The sequence below is a fragment of the Tursiops truncatus genome, chromosome 12, assembly GCF_011762595.2.
Source record: "Tursiops truncatus isolate mTurTru1 chromosome 12, mTurTru1.mat.Y, whole genome shotgun sequence".
Lineage (NCBI taxonomy): Eukaryota > Metazoa > Chordata > Mammalia > Artiodactyla > Delphinidae > Tursiops > Tursiops truncatus.
In genome coordinates this window covers 1,237,049-1,255,996 of record NC_047045.1, presented here as the reverse complement: position 1 = coordinate 1,255,996, position 18,948 = coordinate 1,237,049, and the positions used below count along the sequence as shown (strand labels likewise).

The 18,948-nt window shown below is 41.2% G+C and overlaps 2 protein-coding genes across 3 annotated transcripts; both read right to left on the bottom strand.

Moving 5' to 3' along the window:
- Positions 1-272: 272 nt before the first annotated feature.
- PTP4A1 (protein tyrosine phosphatase 4A1) lies at positions 273-5,650 on the bottom strand. 2 transcript variants are annotated; one of them, XM_073789323.1, is made up of 5 exons: positions 5,371-5,650; positions 4,151-4,243; positions 3,680-3,810; positions 2,692-2,766; positions 273-1,658 (listed from the first exon to the last, which is right to left on the bottom strand). In XM_073789323.1, exons 1-5 carry the CDS (start codon positions 5,473-5,475, stop codon positions 1,319-1,321), a joined length of 744 nt encoding a protein of 247 aa, XP_073645424.1. In that variant the 5' UTR covers positions 5,476-5,650; the 3' UTR covers positions 273-1,318. The 2 variants fall into 2 exon arrangements, with proteins under 2 accessions (XP_073645424.1, XP_033723275.1); XM_033867384.2 differs by having other exon boundaries at positions 1,413-1,662.
- A 142-nt stretch (positions 5,651-5,792) lies between these two features.
- Positions 5,793-9,284, bottom strand: LOC141275974 (uncharacterized). The gene is made up of 2 exons (XM_073789324.1): positions 9,152-9,284; positions 5,793-5,921 (listed from the first exon to the last, which is right to left on the bottom strand). The coding sequence occupies exons 1-2, from the start codon at positions 9,188-9,190 to the stop codon at positions 5,826-5,828; spliced, it is 135 nt and encodes a 44-aa protein (XP_073645425.1). The 5' UTR covers positions 9,191-9,284; the 3' UTR covers positions 5,793-5,825.
- Between the last annotated feature and the right edge of the window lie 9,664 nt (positions 9,285-18,948).

Below are 18,948 nucleotides of genomic sequence, written 5' to 3'. Positions count from 1 at the left end.
TTCCTCCACGACAGTTTCTCCTCAGTATGTAAGGGTACATTGGTTCATGATTATCTAAACCTTAAAAAAAATTTATAATGGAAAGCACTTTTAATATTAAATAGCTCCCTGCCTAATTATAAGGAGCTTATCACAACGCCAACTTCATTTAATCCTTCATTTGTTAAAAAAAAAATCCACGCTTCAAAGGGCAGTAAGTGAAGTGCAATTCTTTCGTATCGTTTTCTACAAAGTAAGTTAACTTTAAGCAAAACAACTTCAATGACAATAAATGCATTTCATCATTTATTTAATGTTTAAGCTCTCGCACTAGATTTTTACAAGCTGGTGAACACTGACAAATTATTTCTCCCACAGAACTATAACCACATGTTCCCGGACAGTATAAATATATGGTTGAGCTGACATTAATACACATCACCATTTTATCAATCACATAATAAAACTAATTGTCAAGTATCCAAATATTAAGTTACACAGCTCAAAAGGCATATAAAATATTAAATGTCTGCTCAATTCATTAGCAGAAACCCACTTTTTTGTTTTTTGCAAGAAAGGTTGGGAATCACACTTCAAACAAAAATAAGTTGGTAAACAACTTCAGATAAGTTTGAAAAAAAATTACAAGAACTTCAGAAATTTTATGATTAAGAATTGTTTTAGCTACCATAACAAAGTATTTCTACCTTTTAAAAAAATATTTACTAAATTAAAGCGCATATTCTACATGTTCTGCACAAGACAAAGGCAACATTTTACTAAAAATACTTAATAGCCCCCTCCCATTCCTTTTTTCAGGCCCTCCCTGTAAGTTGCACCCCAAAGTGCAAACATTAAAATTAACTGTAAGGCTTTTTTGTCTGGAGACATTAAAGACATGTGCTTCTGTACAATGTAGATTTTCAAAACGGAGGTCTTCCATGACAGCACAAAATGAGATTTATAGAAAGACATTAAATAGTCACTGGTAAGACTTGGTTAATTAAAAAAAAACAAACGAGCAAATCTGATGTATACTGGTATGAATGTGGAAGATGTAAACATATTGTGATCAAATAACCTTATAGGCCCTACTTTCTATGTTTGAAATGATGGAAAGAATAAAACATATAAGGTCCAGAGTTTTCATAGTTCCTGGGATTTTAGTTCGATATGATACTAAAAACAACAAGAATTGTGCTGGGTATTTTGGCACCTAGTCTTTCTAAATTTCTTATATACTGATAAGAATCTGGCATGGAAACACATTTAAAGACATGAATGACTCCATACTGCATGATTTCAGGAAAAGTCAATTGGTACAAATGATAAGCACATTTTAAATGCTGAACAGCAAGAATCCTTTGCTAAGTGTCCAAGTAGGTTGATCATAACCCAAACAGAGGGTGCAATTCTGCCAGGCTTGTGGCCTGGTAAAACTGCGTTTCAACACTCCTATGGAAGTTTCATCAGACTTCACCAAGCCAACATGCTGGTTAACATGTACGACAAATCCCGTCCTGTCTAGGTTCCACTTCCAAGCAATGGCATCAGGCACCCCAGTTTTATTGAATGCAACAGTTGTTTCTATGACCATTAGAGTCTTTGAAGCGCAGCCGCATTTTAGGACGATACTTCTCCAAATACAAAAGTTGCTTGCTGTTAAAAGCTCCACGCCGCTTTCTAGAAGGAAGAAAACGAAAGACAAATTAAAGCAAAGTCCCTCTATAATTAACATTTACTGTTCTATAGGAGGCAATCATCACCTTTCTTGTAGCAATTTATTTTGATTATTACATTGTGACTTAATGTAGAAATAGGGATCAGCATCCATGTGTAAATGGGAAAAGGGCCATAAAAAGTTAATTTTCTAAATCTTTTTGAGAGGTAGTTATAAAATAGTCCAAACTTACAAATTCATTCATATAAAGCCCAAGAAAAGGCAAAACTAACTTATTGTAATATGAGTCAAAAAGAGATTGCCCCTGGTGGTTGGGAAGATGACTACAAACAGCGTGAGGGCACTTTCTGAAATGATCAAAATATTCTGTATATTGCACTGAGTGGTTATTTTATTTGGCTGTTACCATCCATTCATTTACCTTTGATATCTGCATTTTAACTAACTATACCTCAATAAAAGGGCAGATACACAAGCAACATATTCAATCAAGTATTTGAAGTAAAACAATAATTTACAGAATCATTACTGGATTACAATCTTTGTAATATGAGTATCTACATGGAATGCAAACAAGTAAGATACTCCCTGGTGGTAATACTACCTTAAAAATGAACAAAATGGGGCTTCCCTGGTGGCGCAGTGGTTGAGAATCTGCCTGCCAATGCAGGGGACACGGGTTCGAGCCCTGGTCTGGGAGGATCCCACATGCCGCGGAGCAACTAGGCCCGTGTGCCACAACTACTGAGCCTGCGCATCTGGAGCCTGTGCTCCGCAACAAGAGAGGCCGCGATAGTGAGAGGCCCGCGCACCGCGATGAAGAGTGGCCCCCGCTCGCCGCAACTGGAGAAAGCCCTCGCACAGAAGCGAAGACCCAACACAGCCATAAATAAATAAATTTAAAAAAAAAAGAACAGAATGGTCAGACAGGCTCTTGAAAAGAAATTGCTTTCCTAGTAATATATTTAAATTCGCTAACATTCAACGAGGAAATAAAAAGTGCAAACGGAAAGAACGTATTAAATACATACTGTCTTATGAACTGTACTGCATCTTCGTATTTCATTCCACCTTCAATTAATGCTAGGGCGACAAGCACTGGAGCTCTGTTAAGGTAAGAATTATAGTAAATTATTTTTCAAAGTCAAATCCTGGAAAATTCAATACTCCGAACATTCCCCAATCCGAAAGCACTATTATTTACCGCACTTCCTATGTTAATACCTATGGAAAATGTTGGACTTCATGTTAAAAATTAAATTAATAAAGTACCATCATTTTCATATCAAACCCAGGTTTTTAATCTATAACCAAAAAGACAACCATGTCCTTAACTAATACAAATAAGCCTAGAAATTAAGACCTGTATCACTAGAGAGCAGTCCTGAAAAAATTTAAGGGAGAGGGTAAATCGTGACACGTGTGGACAATATTTTCTAAATTCCAAGCAGTGAAAAATACTTTCCACTTAAAGATCTGGCAAATACTGCTTTCTTTGTTTTATTATCCATGAGACTGTGACATGTTTCACGCCAGCCTCCCCAGGGCCATGGTCTGAGCAGTGGGGGACGAGGGTGGTGGTAGCAATTTACAACTACGGACACGTATATTTTGGCACTGCTGTGTAATGACTTCCTACTGAAACAGGATTCTCCAGGATCAAGAACCCTGCCACAAACTCACCATATGCAGTGCAAAAACACCTTAGAGACAATTCATGATCCTTTTTCCAATGAGCTTGGACAGTGATTCCCAATACTATGGATACAACCTAGAACACACAATTAAGTAATTCCGCCCACATGGGCAAGTATAAATTTCAGCGACAGCATCTGTCAGTTCCAAATGTACTGGAACACATTACTGCTACACTCACCTACTTTTAAATTTAACTCAGTAAGTAACCTAACAAAGCAAATTGATTCACAAACTGACAACCGCGTCTTTATGGGAGTCAAAATCAAGCTTTAACTAGAATGAAGACCAGTATCATTAAATGGGTTTAAGAAATTCTCTTACCTCCCAAGGCCTGCAACACAATGAACAGCAATACAACAACCAGGGTCTTCACGAAACTTAATTTTCACAAGACTTAACCAATCATCAACAATCTGGTTAGATGGTGGTGCGCCATCATCAAAAGGCCAATCCTAAGTCAAAAGAATACACGTTTTAGACTTTTAATGTAATTGGTATAATAATTCTAAAATTCTAACACCCAAATGTTGCCAGAAGCATTTTCTTTTAACGTTTAAACAAGTGTTTTATGAAACCCCACTGTCAATGAAATGCAAATACATGCTGAGTCTTTATAAAGATCTTTTATTGCTTCAAGCCTCTGCTCAGCTTTCACCTTTATTTGGACCTCAGGACAGTGTATACTTTTGCAACAACTTAAACAATTAAGCTTTCTGAAGCCAGTGGTTTATCTGAATGAATAAACTTTGGCAGCACAGCACTGTGAACACATGGGAACCATTAAACACTTACGAGAACATGGATGCCTTCTTTCTCCACAAGACTAGTGTCGTAAGTTGCTTCACATACTCTTACTACTGTGGTAACTCCGTACTTCTTAAGTTCCTGGATAAAACATATATAAAAAAGCACATGAAGTCTTCATAACCATGTCACTCTTGCTCACCATTTGCCATTTTGATCACCTCTCTAACAGGTTAACAGAAAATCATGTATGTTTAACATGGTCTTGTTAAGTCTTACTGTCACAAGCCTTGTTTTAGGTGACAATACTAAAATAGCATTAAAAGGAAAGGGAATTGTTAAACATCATATATTTTTAATAAATTTTATATTAAAAAAAATCCCATGGCCCTTCACATACTGAAGTCGTTTATAGTCACGGTAACCTTGGCTAGACAAAGCACTAACAAAAGAGCAACTCAGGAACAAAGGACCAAAGGAATCACTCATGACTACAAACAATCTGACTTGACTGATATTAACTCTAAACTTTTGCTCATTTGCAGTGCACAGTGTATAGTTTGGAGCCTTAAAAGTATGTTCAGAGAGTAAAATCTCAAAAATGCGGTGTAAAAACCCCGCACCATTTAAGACTAGAGGCTTTAAGACTCATAGTGCATTATTAATTATAATTCTGGCATTTAAAAAATATACAGACGACAATCAAAGATAAAAGTATTTCTATGATCTGGAAGGCCTATTTGTTGTTTCTGATTATCTATAGATATTTATAAAATAAAATGTGTATGCATCCAAATAAATTATTCAGCATTACAATCCTTCCAGAAATAGAATTAGTAGATCAGTAGCTGATAATTACATTCTAAGCATCAAAAGGGGGCCAAGACATAAACTAATCCTGGTTTATAGTATCTGTCATTATGCTAATAAGCAAATATGTGAAAAACCCACAAGCGGAGCCTCCCGCCAACCAATTTCTAGTAAGATAAGAGCCATACTGTTATACTGTCCACATATACACTTAAATTAAGCAAACTGTGAGGCATGAAGAACTAGATATTAACTTATAAATCTAAACTAACTCAAGTACATGTTCTCCTCAAAATGTATAAAATAATTCACCTCTAACGTAAAGACACTGGTACTTCTGAGAGTTGGAACTGTAGTCGTAACACCTCACAATTTCCAAAACATTTTATTTTGTTACATAAAAGGCTCCACTATTAAACTACAATCAGTTTAAGACATTAAAAAGCATCAAAACTTACCTCTATAAATTTGTTTAGGGTCGCATTAGTTGGATTGTGTGTAATAAGAAATCTCATGTTCTTGTAAGTGATTTCCACAGGAGCTGGGCGGTTCATTCGAGCCATGTTAATTTAGTTAAAAAACACTCAATAGGGTTATGAAAGAATTTAAAAGACTGAATACAGAAATGATGCAAAGAAACTGAGTCTACTTCAATATACTCCACTTGAAATTCTCAGTGCTTTTGAGTATGAAGTTGGGAGTAATGGGAAATGAAATGAACCTCCTGACAAGAAGCAGCAATTCTTCAATCCAGTAATACTGAGGCAAGAGAAAGGAAGTGCACTGAGGTTTACCCCATCCAGGTCAGAACTCTTGTAAAAAATGCTCTGTGGATTTCAATCCAACACTTCTGTGTCCAGGTTCACCACTCTTATGGGGGCTTCTTGGTGGAGTAGTAATGAATTTCTACAGTTCACTTGTCTGCATAGAGGTCGTGCTGTGCCTGGCAGTAATCTCCACTGCCCTTCAGAAACTCCATAAATGTGTGACCAAGAACACCACAGAACTGCTGTTTAAAAGAAAGAGAGAAAAAAAGTTGTTTTCAATTCAAAAGGAACATGTTATGCTTTGACAGTATTTAAGGGCACAACGATCTTTCCAAATCTGGGCCCAAGCTACCTTTTAAACTTTTACTTGAACCACAAAATACAAAGGTGATTACAGATTAAATCAATAAGCAAGGATTACTTTAAGTAAATACCCCTCACATCGTTACATTTGATGAATATCCCTTACATACATTCTTCTACTAATTACTCCTTTTAAAACCTGGCTACTTGTTTTACATTCTTCTAAATTATCACGTACAACTTTCTACATTGATTTTTCCAACTACCAAAATATTTTTATGTATTACAAAAATTCAATATATTAGTCAATATATTCTTAAAAGAAAAAAACGAAACTGGTTTTCAAAATGCTCCCATATATACTATTTCATTTGATTCTTAACAACCTATTAACTTATCATTCCGCTTTAACAGGTATTTCTCATCTGAGTCTCTGGAAATTAATCAACTTGAAATCAAGTTTTCAACTTACGTGAAACATAAGCGCGCGCGCACACACACGCACATATACACAGAACTTCCATTTATAACTATAAAAAAGACGTTCATAATTGTAATAGTCTTTTGTATTTTAAAACCGAAGTTTCAGTTATCCTGTCATAAACTGAAATCTAATTGAAAGAAAAAGTAGTGGTGGTGGGATGGTGTAAATTACCTTATATTTCTTTCACAGGTCTCAAAAGCAAGGTAACTGCTACCACCAATTATACTTTCCCCAAGTTCCCCTTAAAGATCTAAATTAATTTTATGTTAGTATCAAATATTACACGAATATTCACAGGATATTTTCATAATATATACACGGAAAACATTGATGTTGACGTTAGTCTTCTTCCAAGTAGTTTACAAGGAGCTTGTGTGGTTGGGAGTAAACAGAGGACTAAAAAAAAAAAAAAAAAATTAATAGGTCAACAAGAGCACTGAGAGCCAGCCACTGCCCCAAACTCTTCACAGGTATTCTCATGGATAATTTACCAAATAAAATCTTTTGAAATCAAAAGATTCCCTTAGTTTACTATGCTTAAGTTTAAATTTAAGCATTAAAAAAGGCTTAAAACTACATTCAAACTATCTCATCTCATTTTCACTGAGTCCCACGCTAGTTATAGTTTCTAAAAGAACGCTGCTAAGTTTTGAACAATAATTCATATGAAGATCTAGCCAATCACAGAAAACATTAAGTCAAAAACTCAGTTCACTTTTCTGTGAAAATAAAGGAACTAGCCTCAGGAATCATGTCTTAATAGGTGTCCCATAAGGAAGGTAACTTTCATTAATCCAAATTCGTTCAAACCCACCCTCAGATGTTACTTCATCAACTTGTGAGCTGGGCTAAGAAAATTAGTGATTAAATTGCCACTGAGGACTTTGTTCTGTTAACAGTGTGACAGCAGTAACTGGAAATAATTTCAATTATACTTTCCCTTCAAATCCTACACACTACTTCCTTAGAATAAAAAGTGTGTTCTGGCACCTTTCCAATGACAATGAATTAAAGTGATCTGCAAAGCTGTTAAGGTCAAGGGCTCTTATCTCAGTATTCTGATTTCCGGTAATACCTTTTTTCAACTGAAAGCCGATTTCTGAATAGACAGTATTGCACACCACCGATTTCCATACTGAACAGCTGAAACTCCTGTTATAGCTGAGTTTGGCCATATCCACCCCTTTCAAGAAAGCGGTTTCATGAGAAAGCACAGAAAGCAATACAGAAATAAGTCCTTTGGTGACCTGGTTATTTTTACTGAGTGGAGGCACCCAGTGGCTGGGGGGGGGGGGGGGGGGGCGGGGACGGGACAACGACGGACAGACGGACGATGGATTTCCACAAGCGCAGAAATGACCACTAATACCTAACATCTTTCTCTTCTGCCCGAGACACTCCCCTATTCCCCATTTCTCTGCCCCAGGAAAAACCATCCATGATAGGAATTGTTCCCCTCCCACTGCATATAACCGCAATAATACACACGGGGGCATGGGGGACCAATTTCTGTGCAGAAGCCTAAACCGATCTGTCCTACTGCAGAGTCCGAGCAACAAATCTCTGTTGTGTCCAACGATTCGTTGGCGAGTCTGTTCCACATCTACTTGTGCTTTAGATAACGCACCCGGAATAAAGCATGTGTAAAAAAAGTACTGCTCACTCCTGGGAATGATCTGGTTTTCTGGTCTCCAACTTTTCTACTGCCATCAAACAAAACTCATACGAAAAGAGTAACAGGATGGGGCTTCCCTGGCTGTCCAGGGCTTATAACTCCTCGCTCTCAGTGCCCAAGGCCCGGGTTCGATGCCTGCTCGGGGAACTAAGATCCCACAAAAGCGGCTCGGTGAGGCCAAAAAAAAGAGAGAAAAAGAGAGAGAGAGAGTACCAGGAAGCATTGGCTCACAATCTGGATCCCAAGCAAGCCCACGGTGCCAGCTACAGCGCAACAACCTCACACACTGGGAACGGTAGCGGGTTCCACGGGCACAAGCTCAGCCTCACAGCCGTGGGTGTGGCTCGCCACGGCGCCACAAGCCAACAGAAGGCAAGCACACGGCGCGCCAGGGGACACTCAGGCACAGCCCAAGAGCCCGCGATCGCAAGACACCGCCGGCCCAGCCCGCCCCGGCGCAGGACAAGCCTGGACTCGCTCCCGCGGCCTGGGGCGGGGCGCGCCCCCCGCGGCGGCCGGCTTACCTGGCGAGGCCGCGCCGGCCCGGGTCACGGGTTCGCGCCGCGCCTTCAGTGCGGCGCCGAGGCCATTTTGTCCGAGCGCCGGTCCCGGCCGCGGAGCGCACGGTAGCCCACAGGCCCAGTCCCGCCGGCCCCGCGCCGGAGAGCCCTGCCCAGCCCGCGCGCAGCCGCCTCTCCCGCCCGCCCGCCCGCCGGGGCTGGGGGCGCGCCCGCCGCAGTGACGCGCAGCCCGCGCCCCACCCGGGCCACGTCCCCGATCCCAGGGCCCCGCGGCAAACAAAGGGGCCTCGGGGCGCCGGCCGGGCCCGCAAGACGCCCAGACGAAGAAGCGGCCACAAAGCGGTTTCTGGGCCGCCGCGCCGCCGGGCGCCCCGCCCAGCGCCCCGGGCTCGGTCCCCAGCACCCGCCCGCCGCCAGGACCGCCGGGACTCGGGCCGGGACGCGGGCGGGCGCCGGGCTCCGAACAAAGGCGGAGGCGCGGGTACTCACAGGAATATGTCTACTCATTGAAGATTGTGGCCTAATCATACAGCCGGTCCCGAGGCGGCGGCGGCAGGGCAGGGGCGGCGGCGGTCGTCGCGGGGCGGAGGCGGCGGAGGCGGCTTCGCGTGCTGCTGCGACGGCGGCGGCGGCGGCGGGGCAACCGGACTCGGTCTGCAGCGAGCGGCTCCGAGAAGGGCGCGCAGCCTCACCGGCCCGCAGTCCAGGGGGCCAATACGCGCGCCGAGGCGCCCTTGCGTCACAAGTCCTCCAATTTATAGCGCGCCTGACGTGCGTGCCCCCCGGCCACCAATCGCAGCCGGGCCCTAGGTCGCGCGCCGACGAGCGGGGGCGGAGGCCCGCCCCGCGGACGTCACGGAGCGGCGGCGGCTGCCGGTGTGAACCGGTTGATGAATGGCGCCGCGCTGCAGTCGGAGCGCCACCCGGCGGGGGCGGGAAGTGGCGGAGCGGGGGGACAGGGATGGGAGGGGGAAGGGCCGGGAGAGGGAGGAGGTGCCGCCCTTCCTCCTTAAAACCCCGACGAGTGCGTGCGCTCTCGTCACCAGGCGAGGCCTGCCGTTGGCCTCGACTGAAAACGCAGTCCCCTCGGGACCGGAACCGGATCTCAGTGCAGGCCCCGCTTCCTTTTGCTGTAGGTCAGACCGCGGTCGGCTTTGCTTGCGGTTCACCGTAGCACCTGCGACTTGCGATCCCCGTCGTCAAATAAATTTTTCTGTGGCCCTACGCTGCCGGGCGACGACCCCTGGGGAGCCTGGGCCCCCGGGCCCGGACCGCGCGAGCGCAGGTGCCCGGGGAGAGCATCGCGAGGCGCGGCCGGAGCGCTCTGCCGCCCGCGGGCTCTGTTAGGCACCCCTTCGTGCTCCGCACGCGGGCAGTTGCGGCAGCCTCAAGCGTGGCATTGCGGACTCCCACGCATCCTCTGTGCTGCGGCTCCCTGGATGCGTTGCCACGGGTGAGGGAAGGTTAGGCAGCGTTTTAAAAATTGTAAGTGCCTTCGACTTGGTCAAGGACCGATGGAACTCTTTGCGTCCAAGCTGGAGCTTTTCCTTTTTGTTCCTTTTCACAACCGTCCCACTCTCTTTCGTAATTTAGGCCCTTAACAAGTAAAGCTTATCACGGTTGTTCTGTGTTACACAAGGGCAACTATGTCATTTCTAGTCGGAAAACTCTCTCTTTTGCTCTCTGGAAGGAGTAAACAGGAGTTTTACCTGCTCTGAAGAACTCGGCTTTCTACTAACACTGAGGCCTTTTGTTTGGTGTTTTCACTGAGCATAGGTTGGAGAGGGCTTTAGGGATCACATTGTTTCCTTGGTCAGTGTACTGCAGCATCTTAGGATTTATTAGAACTTCTACTTAGAGACTGTGCTTGCATAGTTATTCAACTTTATAAACGTTATACTCTGTAAACAAAGTTAGCACTTTCAAAAAAGAGTTGGGTCAAAAAAAAAAAAAAAAAAAAAAAAAAAAAAAAAAAAAAAAAAAAAAAAAAAAAAAAGAGTTGGGTCAGGCAGACTTTTATGGGAATAAAAGTCAAATCACCTTCATCTTAAGGAAATTGCTTGCCTTGGAAACTCTTGAATCCATCTAAGTCAAGGAAAACTAAAGAGCTTGAGAAATATATGATGCCCCTTCATTACGTAAAAGTTTAAAACTTTGATATGGTAAAAGGCTGTTGACAAAGTTAAAATATTTAATGGCCCATTGGGAGAAAATTTTGGCGACGTATCATGGGAACAGTTAACACCATAATAAATAAAATGCTTGACCCACATCTACAATAGTGTAGTTTAAAAAAACCCATGTTCAGTCAGCTGCTCTCATGCCAAAAGTTTGTCAGCACAGTGATGCTAGTTGGAAGAGTGAAAGCTTTTGAAAAAATGAGCTTGGTGGGACGAGATATAAGTTCAGCTAAGCAAAGCCAAATCAGTATTAGCCAGTGTTCTTGTAGAACTTGAGATACAAGTTGTGAGTCTTGTGAGCCAGATCCCGTAATGGTCACAAGCAGTGCTGACATGAAATATCCGGTGAGCTCTCATCAAGCTCTCAAAGCTGGGCTCAAACTCCCAAGTGGACCAATCAGCTTGGGGGGGGGGGGGAAGTGGGAGGGGGCGGGTCTTAGCCTCTCAGATGAGGTACCACCTTGCTCTACTTGGAAAAGACAGTCAAGGATGAAAAACTAGATAGAGCTTTTGCTATTGTCATGGGCCTGCGACTCCGGCAGCTGCCGTGTTTATATGTGTCATGTGGTATTGTGGTTCACTGCTGAGCGTGTGTGCCCTGTGGAGCCCAACAGTTTTAAGCTGCTGCTTCTTAGAAAACAGTGGTCCATCCCATCACTGGTTAGGAGGCTCCTGGGGTCAGAGGACTCACTAACATCTATAGATCTGCACTTGGAGCATCAGCACCTGAACTTGTTGAAGCAGAGGGTTCAAACTGAGCCAACAAGCTTGCAAATAGTGGTCTAGACATCCAGAAGTAAGGAAACACTTCTGAAAAGGCAATGCTCCAGAAAGAAGCCCTAAGATGGAAGACTTCTTTTCCAGCTAAACAAAATGCCCAGATAACAGTTAACTTTTCTCAGCAAAACATGTGTCCTTGAGTTCATCATGGTAGGCAGGACTTTTCATTAGCATATTCAAAATTCAAAAGCCAACAGTTGGGAGGTAAAGGAGACTGTAAGAGCATTATGAGGAAAATCCTTACGGAAGATGAAGCACTGAAGGAGACTACAAGTCAGCAAAAACTGATGATGAAGAGCAGAGAACTCTTTATAGGATGGCAGATCTAGTAAACATTGAATGATTCCACTTATACCAGACATGTAAGAGGAATGGAGGATTTCAACCCTTTCTATCTTCTCAGACTTATTAGGGCCACGAAGGGTAGGTTGAGACCATGAGGAAGTCTGATAAAAACAATTTTAATAAAGCAAGAGTATTACCATTGCAGTGATAGAAAGATCAAATGTGACAATAACAACCCAGAAAAGAAATACTAGATTGCAATGTATAATGATGTGCCAGGTGTACTAAATAGAGGCAAATACCCCAGTGGGTGTCTGGATACTAGTGGGGAGGGTGATCTTAAGGGCAGTATAGCCCCAAACTTAAAAAGTGTCCTGAAAACTCAGGGATACAACCATGGCTACTATCAACATTGTAACAGTTTATTTTCCTTTTGCTGTTATATAACAGCCTATTTTATATCTAAAATGAATCTTCTTGTGTGATTTGTTAAAAAAAAGTTTAAAATGGAGGGCTTCCCTGGTGGCGCAGTGTTTGAGAATCTGCCTGCCAATGCAGGGGACACGGGTTTGAGCCCTGGTCCGGGAAGATCCCACATGCCGCGGAGCAACTAAGCCCGTGCGCCACAACTACTGGGCCTGCGTGCCACAGCTACTGAGCCCACGTGCCACAACTACTGAAGCCCGCCTGCCTAGAGCCTGCACACTGCAACGAAGAGTAGCCCCCGCTCGCCGCAACTAGAGAAAGCCCGCATGCAGCAACAAAGACCCAATGCAGCCAAAAATAAAATAAATTTTTTAAAAAATGTTTAAAATGGAGAGTATACTTAAATTTCTGTGAACATATAAATTTCAAGTGCATGAATGTTTAAAACTAAAGCATGCTTTATGTTAAAAAATGGCTGTTTTCTTTCCCTAAGTTACTGATTTAAAGATTTATCATCTTTTTTTAATAGCCACATATTTTTGTATATTTATTACTTTTTAACTGAGGTATATAATTGACATATAACATTATATTAGCTTCAGGTGTCTGACATAATGATTCGACATTTGTGTGTTTGACAAATAATCACCACAGTAAGTCTCGCTAACATCTGTTCCCATAGGTAAGTACAATTTTTTTTTTCTTGGGATAAGGATATCAATTCATCCTTTTGATGAATAATAAAAATCAAACAGCAGTGCTACATCATCATTTCTATGTGAATTTTAGACACAGAAATCTCCAACAAGCAATTAAGCTTGTCACAAGCCAGTCAAAGTCCGTAGGCCAATCAGTACCTGTACTCGGGCTATTGTGTTTTGACTCAGTCAGACATAGAAACTGTTAGTCACCTATACGGTGGGTGCTAAAGATATAAATATCTTTAGATAAAAGAATCCTGTTGGATCAGAAATAAACATTTTATTAAGTCATCAAACCCAATCATTAGAGGTAATCTTTCTCTGTAAAACTGACTTAAGGCAGTTTTCGAAAAACCTTTTAAAAACTATTTTAAGAAACAATTCTCTTTAGTAAATCTGTTATGTCCATTTTCTGTCCCTTTACTTTTCATGTCTAAGTTTAATCAACTTGAATATAAACCCAAAAATTGCTTAGGTAAGTCTTCAAATCAGATGAAACTGTGTTTTCACGTTAGAAACCCTGCCACTGAATACAGTGAGTATTTACTTCTGTGAAGGTTCAGCGTGCATATTATGATGTGACAGACAGATTCGTCAAAAGAATATTTCTATTTGCATACTGGTAGGAACTGTTTCCTTGGGATGCTGAGTAAAGGACTTACTATGGACCTCTAATACTTCATAGCATTTTCATAGCATGCCATTTTGATGACTGATTCACATACAGGTACCCGGAGGAATCTAGTTTCAGAAAATTCTTATTTTTAGTGAACTTGGAAAAATTTCTTTTGCTGTTCTTAAGTCTGAATAAAAATCATTTGGGAATTGGAAATCAGGAGGGCCACAGTCTCCATGAAATCGTTAGGAACATGTTGAATTATGCCACAGTCTGAAGCGAGGCAAAAATAGCTTAGGAAAGGAGAACTTAATCTGACCAGAGAAAGGGAATGGAGTATCAATAAATGTCAAAGGTTTGTTATGCGTGCTATGGCAAAGCTGTCACTTGACAGGTTTAATTTACAGAGTTGGCATTTAGGCTGCAGAATCCAGACAGACACTGACCCAAGCAGCCTTCCTGGGGTCAGCCTTACATACGGAGTGTTCTTGAACAGGTTCTGCCAAGCATAACAACATTTATTTAACAGAAAGCTGCAGTAGTCATGTCTCTTCCCTACTCTATCACAAATTTGTTTTTTAACGGGACATGTTCAGTAAAGATTGCTATCTTAGCGTATTTCTATAGCTTGTTTCATCACCAGAAGATACTGAATAAGAAAAAAGTGTAGAAGCATTTCAGAATTTCTTCTGCTTAAGATAGTTGTCATATCATGTATTTCTGGAGTCCTTTGACATTAGTATAGTAGATAATCAATATTTGTTTGGCTATGACCAGGTTACTGTCCCCCCTGAAATCCTTTTAGGCATCCTCTTCCCAGTCTTCCTAAGATTTATTTGCAGGCTCCTCTTAGTTTTTCCTCAATCCCTTTAACAATGGTGTTCACTGGGGTTTTGTTCTAGGGCTGCCTGGCCCTGCTCTGCATGCACCCTGGGGTTTTCACTTACCCCCATAGCTTTGGCTATCCACCCTCCCTCTTTCCTCAGCACTTGTTAAATGCCTAGCCCATGCCAGGCCCTCTGCTATCTTATGATAAACAGCATAAACATTGTTTCTACCTCCAGTGGAATTTATATACAGATGAGGAAAGGGAAAATACAAAGTAATCAAGCAAAGAATATATAAGTTATAATGTGTGCTATGAATAGCTGGGGTAGTTACTTCAGACAGGGAAGTCAAGGGGCAGTGTCTCCCAGGAAACCCAGACCTAAAGGACAAGAATTTATCACAGAAAGAGGACGAGGAGAGGAGAGAGGTTCTTGGTGGAGGAAATGACAGTACAAATACCCGAGGTGGGAAGAGTTTGGCTGTGCTCAAGGAGATGAAAGACTTGAGGGGCTGCAGCAAAATAAGAAAAGGGAACAGAGGCAGGAGTCAGCCTGCACGTCTGGCAGGGGCTGGATAATTCAGCAACCTTGTAGGCCATGGTAAGTATTTGGATTTTATTTTAAGGGCAATGAGCAACAGCTGCCTAACAGGAAATAGATGTTTTAAGAAAATCATTTTTCCTATTCTGTGGAGAATGGATTGGAGGGAGCCACAGAGTGGAGTTGGCGTGATGTGGTGAAAGACTTGCGGTTTCCTGCCTTGCTAAATGGTGGACAGCGACAGTGTTGACTGTGATGAGACAGTGGAAATGGAGAGAAGTGAGTAGATCAGAGATGTAGAAATAGAATTAAGAAGACTTGAATCACAGCATGTCCTACAGCTTCCCAGAATTGTTGTCCGTGTCCAAAGATATAAGTTCATTATTATAAGCCTATTTTATGCTATGGTGCTGAATATTATAGGCAAACTGACATGAAGTTTCATAATTCACATGACCATTTTCATTAGCAATGTTTGTAAGGGGTAAACCAGAAGCATAAAAGAAACAAAGGTCCTCAAATGATGCTTGGAGAAAGGCACTATTTCTGAGGATTTCAGGAATATAGAGGAGTGGGAATGCCTAACAGTGGTATATTTAAGTTTCCATAGAACAATCAAAGTCCTGATAACTATATTAGTAAGAAAAGCTAAAATTTACTATGCTCTTGTTGTTTTCCAATCTGTGCTAAACATATTTGCATTTTTTCTTGAACTTAGGAATAAACGTAAATGTCAACAGTGTTATAACTGACATTTAAGTGCTTTGTGGGTCTCATTGGGTGATGTGATGAACGATTTTTTTCTTTACAAATTTCTATATTTTCTAGTTTCTTTCCAAAACTGCTACCCTTGTTATTGGGAGTGGGGAATATCAAATGAGCACTTGGAGGATTTAAGTCATATCCCATATTCCTAATATTTTCAGAATTTCAGGTAATATTTTCAGAAAATGAATGTCTGGAATGTTGTTTACATGGAAGATATTTGAAACATTTAATTGTATGATGACTGTTTAGAGGTAGAGGAAGGGGTATTTGTGTGGCAGATTTAAGTTGGGAGTTAGAATTTGTCCCAGAAGAGGTTCTGATACGTCTGTGGCCTTCTTATAATCTCTGCCACAGAGGTGGTGGCACCAGGTTACCCTAATCTCACTCCAGCTGTCAGAACACCACAACCCTCTTGTTCTGAGTCCATGTTTCCAGAGAATTAATCCCATTATAATTTACTTTTAAGGTGGATCTATTTGCCATCACATGTAGGAATGTAATGCCCAAGTTCTCAAGATAGACTGTTTTTATAGCCTTTGGGAAATTCATTTTTAAATCCAAATTGCTTTTTACTGCTATTTAAGCCCTTCTCCTTGTATTTAGTGTTCATTGTGTAAAGTAAATTCACTGTTTTTACAAGTAATGGTGGAAATGGAACTCTGTCGAATAGTCTTATGCACTACAGCTTCCCAAAATAACTCCATATAAGTCCCTGCTGTCTACAAGTGTCGTCATGATCCTTTTAATTGATTTTAAATGGCGTTAAAAATTTCTAACAGGAGTATTTATAGTTAGAGAATATTTTTCTTCATGAGCATGTTATTTATAAATATGAATTGATTTTGATGAAATTGAACTAGTTAATTCCCCACTAATGGACATCATGAATATCAATGATCCATGACTCCTCTCTCCAGTGTTCTTTCCAATGAGAAAGGGAAGAGAGCTGAGCAAAATCATGTCCTCCATACTGCCATAGAGTCTTACTGCCTTGGCTATGTCCTGTCCAAAGCCCATCAGCCTGCTCTATGGGCAGGCTTTGTGATAAACACTTTATGAGCATTATCTGACAACCTACTTGTCAGACTAGGAAACTCATTCTTTATTTCCTTCTTGAAACTCTCTTACTTCGTCTACCCCTCTGGGGGCTCCTGGCTTGTCTCCCTCTGTCTTCCTGTCCTCCAGTTGTTGGTATTTTTAAGGATATTTCTTATTTCTTCTCTGCTATACTCTTACACTCTACAGTCTCAGTCGTTTAGAAGATTTCTTTGGTTTCAACTTCCTAACATTCCCTGTGCTTCCAGTAAAGACTTCTCGCCTGAGTTCCAGAAATATATATTTCCATGGTGTAAACTCCAAGTACCTCATACCTCATAGTCAAAGCTGAGCCGATAATCTCCTCCCTTCCCCATGAGACCAGTTCATCTTTTTGTTGTCCTGATACCAGTGACTCCTGTCTCTGGCCCTCAGATGCCCCAGCCAGAAACCTGGCAGCCGTACTAGCCTCCTCCCTTCTCTTCTCTTCTGTCTGGCTGCCAATTTCTGTTGAGGCTATCTATTAAAAATCTCAGAAAGTGTCCCTCTCCCTCCACTTTTTACCATCAGTCTTCCTTCCTTCCTTCATCTGTAACCCCTTCTTTCATTCCTTCATTCATCCCTTTAACAATATTTACTAAGTTGTACTGAAATAGCTTGATTCAATTACTTCTAGTCTTGTCTCCATCTAATCCATCCTGTATTGTTAAAAAATTCAGTGTCTTTAAAAAAAATGCAAATCTGATCTTGTCATTCTCCTACTTAAAATCCTCCAGTGGCCCTCTATTAACTTTTAGAAAGTCCAAATTAGCAAGACATTTAAGACCCTCCAAATTATGCCTTTGCCTTCCCTGCCCTACTTCCTGCACTACTGTTACTCTTCTAGTCTTTGAAACCACTTGTGGTTTCCAAAATATTTGCCGTGCTTTCTCAGACCAGTATGGTCTGCAATTCCTTTTACCTAGAAAGTTCTCTTTCTACTTCCCCTGAAGCTCTACAATTAATTCTCTTATGAAGCTTTCCCGGCCACTACATCCATTAGGTACTCCATTCCCCATGCTTCCGTAGTTTCTTGTGCATACCTCTAATGAAGCATTCATTGCATTATGATAACCATTTCTGTAAACTCCATCTGTCTCCCTCATGAAGCTTTCAAGGCAGAGGCCAGGTCTTATTAATTTCCCTGTGCCTAACACAGTACTTCGCACATAGCAGGTATTTAATGAGCAACTAGCATATTTTGTGGTATTATTGTTTCATGCTTTATTTAAGCATGTTTAGAGGACAGTGCTGGTGTTTGCTAGGACACAGAACCAAGAAATAGGATCTAGCAGCAGACAAAGATTAGAAGGTGAAATCAAGAAAGTCATGATAACAGGCTGGCTTATCTTGGATAGTATCAAAGACAGATTGTTTACTATCTTTTTTGGGTTGTTGTTGCTGTATTTGAGCACTTCTCCTAAAAGAGTATTAATAACTCACTTTTACATTACTATTAGGAATAATCTTACTTTTTATTCCTTGAAATGAATAACAAGACAAAAGAACTCACAACTAGTATCAGTGACTCAGAAATAAATTATTGATCTAGAACAGATTCACCTAAAGTGATAGTGACATACTGATCTCTTTGGCAGAGGCTTTGCACAGAGAATTCTAGACTTCCCTTCTGGTATCACCCTCCCTTCTGTGTACTATAAGGCAGACAGAAGCCATGCTCTGAGAAAATACTTAACATGGCACACCTAAAGCAAGTTTATTATAATATTTTTAAGGTGTTGTATTAGTGTGAATAAACCTTTAGATTTGCAAAAATGTGTACTTGAAGACTGGATTAACTTTTTGAAAATTTAAGGAAAAATTTTCCTTCCTTTGTTTTGTATATTGTACCAAAGAAATGCTAATTAATATTAAATTTTAATTGAGAAGAGTATGGCATGTGTTCTGTTGGCTCCATGTACACTGAAGGTGCTGACTGATCAGTGGTAATGATAATTTAAGAACAGATTTTACAATCTTTGTAATAGTTCTCCTTCAATTAAATCCTTTTTGAGAGGGGAAAATCCTGGCAGGTGGCTACTGTGCATATAGGGCTTAATTCAGGATGGCAAACATCTTGTGGTAGTTG

Excerpts from the sequence above, each read along its gene's own strand:
- PTP4A1 (XM_073789323.1), bottom strand. The coding sequence starts at position 5,475 with ATGGCTCGAATGAACCGCCCAGCTCCTGTGGAAATCACTTACAAGAAC. Across the intron at positions 2,767-3,679 it reads TGTGTTGCAGGCCTTGGGAG|AGCTCCAGTGCTTGTCGCCC; the intron begins GTAAGAGAATTT and ends TTACCTTAACAG. Across the intron at positions 1,659-2,691 it reads GCAGTACAGTTCATAAGACA|CGGCGTGGAGCTTTTAACAG; the intron begins GTATGTATTTAA and ends CCTTCTAGAAAG.
- LOC141275974 (XM_073789324.1), bottom strand. The coding sequence starts at position 9,190 with ATGATTAGGCCACAATCTTCAATGAGTAGACATATTCCT. Across the intron at positions 5,922-9,151 it reads CAATGAGTAGACATATTCCT|CAGTTCTGTGGTGTTCTTGG; the intron begins GTGAGTACCCGC and ends TCTTTTAAACAG.